General features: G+C 46.2%; 1 protein-coding gene across 1 annotated transcript in view; it reads right to left on the reverse strand.

Annotated features, from left to right (window-relative positions):
• The window catches only part of LUC7L (LUC7 like), a 33,027-nt gene extending 28,950 nt beyond the window's left edge, over positions 1–4,077 (reverse strand). The window contains exons 1-2 of the mRNA XM_023513857.1: positions 3,908–4,077; positions 1,897–1,991 (exon numbers count right to left, since the gene is read on the reverse strand). Of these exons, the coding sequence (XP_023369625.1) occupies positions 1,897–1,991; positions 3,908–3,968 (156 nt within the window). The 5' untranslated portion in view covers positions 3,969–4,077. The remainder of the gene's footprint in view (positions 1–1,896; positions 1,992–3,907) is intronic.
• Positions 4,078–4,347: the final 270 nt, after the last annotated feature.

Raw genomic sequence — 4,347 nt, forward strand, 5'->3', positions numbered from 1 at the left:
AGCCCAGGAGTTGAAGGTTGCTGTGAGCTGTGATGCCACAGCACTCTACCCAAGGGAATAGCTTGAGGCTCCGTCAAAAAAAAAAAAAGATTACCTCCATTGTTCTTTGACCCACTCTTTACTAGTAATAAGAGATGGTTTGAGCAAAAATGTGGACCTGGAGATGCTCTTAGCAGGCTGAGGGTTATAACTACTTTCATCTTTCTGCTATATTGTAAAGAACCATACTTACTTCGTTTCAATTTATCACAAAACACAAAGTCCACAGAGCTATCGATTCAAGTATCCCTCACTTCAGGGTATCCCACAATAGTGAGTCTCAACCTTTACAACAATCCCTTTCTGTAACTGAACTTTAGTAGTCTCTGACATTTGTTCATTCACACCTCTGCAAAACACTTTCTTCATGTGCTTCTTTGGTTTCCTCCTCACTCTCAGCCTGTTTCTTCTCATACTCCCTTTGCTGAGCTGCCTAAGTCCAAACCCAAACTCTGCAGTGACCCTACTCAGTGTATGGCTTCACTTGGTTCCATAACCTCTGCCTCTGTCTCACCTCACTCACACCACTCTAGACACATCAGCCAGCACTTTTGTTGTCTCTAATTTCTCTTCCACCCACAGCTTGTATTCACAAATTTCACATGTGTTTTTCTCACCATTCAAGCCTCTGCTCAAATGCTCCTGAGGTATGGAGAAACATCTGAGCAGAGACTTGAATAAAATACACTGACCTGAATGAAAAGAACTCTATCATTGTGCCAAATAAGTCAAGGAGTCAGGTCAAGTGTGCTGGCTCATGGCTGTAATTCCAACACACTGGGAGGCCAAGGCAGGAGGATGACCTGAGTTCAGGAGTTTGAGACCAGCCTGAGAAAGAATAAGACCCTATCTGTACTAAAATTAGAAAAACCAGCTGGGGCTCGGCACCCATAGCTCAGTGAGTAGGGCGCTGGGCCATATACACCCAACCCAGGCCTGCTAAACAACAATGACAAATGCAACCAATAAACAGCCGGGCGTTGTGGCTGGCGCCTATAGTCCTAGTTACTCAGGAAGCTGAGGCAAGAGAATCACTTAAGCCCAAGAGTTTGAGGTTGCTGTGAGCTGTGATGCCACAGCACTCTACCAAAGGCGACACAGTGAGCCTCTGTCTCAAAAAAAAAAGAAAAGAAAAACTAGCCGGGCTTCATGACAGGCTCCTGTAGTCTCAACTACTTGGGAGGCTGAGGTAAGAGGATCAATGGAACCCAGGAGTTTGACGTTACTATGAGCTACGACACCATGGCACTGTACCTAGGGTGACAGAGTGAGAGTCTTGTCTCAAAAAGAAAAGTCTTCATACTATTCACCTTGAAATCAAGCAAACAAACATGCAGTATCTTCAAAGAACTATAGGTTATGGGCCATTCCTGTGGCTCAAAGGAGTAGGGCGCTGGCCCCATATGCTGGAGGTGGCAGGTTCAAACCCTGCCCTGGCCAAAAACTGCAAAAACAAAAAAAGAACTACAGGCTGACCTAATACCTAATAATACCTTTTGCTACAACCATATTATAATATTTGCACTACTTAGTTGTAAATATCTCAAAATAAATGAATTTTCAAAAATCTGACAACTTTACAGACAGAATACTACAGCAATGAAATTTGTTCTATAATATAAAATCCCACCAAACTAACAGAATCTATAATCTGAAGGGCATCAAGGATTTCTACCTACCAAAGCAGTGGTTCTCAACCTGTGGGTCACAACCCACAGGAACTGTATTAAAGGTTCCAGGAATTAGGAAGGTTCAGAACCACTGTACTAAAGGAAGATAGAGTCAACTGAAAAACCTTCAATGCCTATAGAGCATCCATGTTGGAATGTTCTATGAGGTCCCCCAAAATACACCTACCGTCCCAGCCAGGATGTCATGAGGGCAGCAGTCCAGAAGGTGACTCTTGCAGACACGGTCATCTGTAAACTTGACCCTCTGTCTGGTTTCGTCTCCTGAAATTCATTTGTGGTTTTAAATAAAACAGTATTATCACATTAACCACAAAAGGTTATCTGGTACAATAATTCATCTGGATAATTTGCAGGCTATCATTTCTGCATTCTCCCCATCAAATGTAATGAAGTGCTGTTCTAAAGATATTTACAAGTGGAGTGGAATACACATTTTTTGAGGCCATGTATAACATGAAGAATCACACTTAATGAGATCTGACTCCATCATTGTGCTAAAAAAGTCAAGGAGTCAGAAATAAAAGGCTGAACACTAAACAGTTATTAGTCCCACATCTACCTGTGGGCATTGAAATTCCAAAGACCCATGCCAATCAGAGGGCCACGAATCACCGCATATGACTTAGATAGCTGGTAATTTCCACCAACAAAAGCTATTTATTAATCTAATTTTTGTTATAGACAGATGTACAGGATAGGCAGTGTTTTGCTTAACATTACATGAAGAAGAAGGGTTTCTAATTTTGATGACTGTTAAATAATCTCTTATTCTTCCTTTCCCCCTTTCAGCCCCACCCATAAAAAAAAAGAGAGTTGACACCTGGGAGTCACTTTTAACAAGACAATACCAAAAAAACCAAAAATGAACTAGGTTAGTGAATACACACTGTGAGCTCCAACACATACTGTACCCATCTGCATTCTTCAAGACCTCAGCTGCAGAATTTTATGCCCGCTGTTGAAAAGTTTTAAAGGAAAAGTTTTCTTGCCCACACCTGCAGTAAGGAAGTCAGGGGGAATGATACATAAAAGTAAAGGCAAAGTGGTATGTGACAAATTTTAAAGGTAAGCTGTGTATACGACACAGAGCTGTGTAATACTAAAGGAGGAATATATTTTAGGATTTGCAAGCATCCAGGATTAATGTAGTGTCTTTTTATTGAAAATGTTTTCTTGCTAAACTACACTTTAAAGTTACTTGTGAAAAAAAGCAAACACTTTTTTGTTATAACAGCTTAGAAATTGGTTGTGACTCACGGCTCGATGAACATGAGGCTTTTCTGCAACTCCCTTGCAGATTGATGTAGGCAGGCAAAGATACACTGAACCTTTATAAATAAAATAGAGGGGCCACAATTGTTCAGTTTGTATGAAATAAAAATATGGGAAGCAATTCAAAAGCAACTCAATATACAAAGAAAGCTAAAAAGCACTTATTCTCCTATGAAATAAAGTGCAAGGAATCTGCACAGCCCTGCAAATGTGCCAGTGTGAACTTACAACTTCATTACTTCAGTAGAACAGAAAACAAACCACAGCAGGTATATAGTTTTGCAAAAATGCAACTGTTTTCTCCTGAGACAACCATCATGATTTTGCAATCCTCCCTATCGTACAACCTACCTACCGACTGCCAAGCGCTGGCTAAACAGAGGCTCTCCTGTGTGACAGGGGGAAGGGGAAGGCTGGAAAAGTACTCGGCAGGAACCCACGTTAGAAAAGCTCAATTTACATCTCCCTACAGATGTAATGCTACAGAACAACAACGGCCCGGGGTTTCGAATCCCATCCGGCTCCCCCGGGTGTAGGTCCTTCTCCAAGGAACCTCGGAGAGTTCTGCCACCCGGCTGCCAGATCTCGTAGCCAACTCCCGGGTTCACCGAGGGGCGCTGGCTGAGGAGGAAACCGCAGGACTGCAAATGGGAGCCCACTGACGGCGCGGACTCCGAGGGAGGAGCCGGCCCGGGACCCACAACTAGCCGGGAAAAAAAGCCTGGCTGCGGACACCTAAGAGGCGAACCGATTTAGACAAAGCCCTGGAGCCTGCGGTCGGTGTGCGGGGGAGAGAAGCGGCGCGCCGCGCAGGCGCAGAAGATCTTGGCCCCCGCCTCAGGCCGCCCGGCGACCTCGCCTCACTTTAGCCCACGCCCCTCGCCTGGCCGGCCGCCCAGACTCACCGTCCCGGGCAGTGCCCATAAGCTGGTCCAGAAGGGCCCGCATTTGCGCCTGGGCGGACATAATGGCCGGTGGGGGTGGCGGGGTGAGGGCCCTCGACGGCTCCTCTCTGGGCGGCGGCTGCGGCGACGACGAAAGATGGTCACGTCGGCCTCTAGCCCGCTCTGCTCTTCCCCGCCGCAGGGGGCGCCGGGAGGAAGTACGTCACGCGGGCGCACGGCCTTCTGGGAAGTGCAGTTTGTGGGGCGGGGCGCGAACTGAGACTGAGGCCGCGAGTGGTCTACACGTGTCAAAGCGCAGACCCAAAATCCCGACGTGGTTTTTACGCTAAGACCCCAAGACCTCGGCTCGGCGCCTGTGGCTCAAGTGGCTAAGGCGCCAGCCACATACACCTAAGGTGGAGGGTTCGAATCCCCAGCCCGGGCCCGCCAAACAACAATGA

This window comes from Otolemur garnettii, unplaced genomic scaffold (genome assembly GCF_000181295.1).
Source record: "Otolemur garnettii isolate 467f Iridium unplaced genomic scaffold, OtoGar3 scaffold00044, whole genome shotgun sequence".
NCBI lineage: Eukaryota > Metazoa > Chordata > Mammalia > Primates > Galagidae > Otolemur > Otolemur garnettii.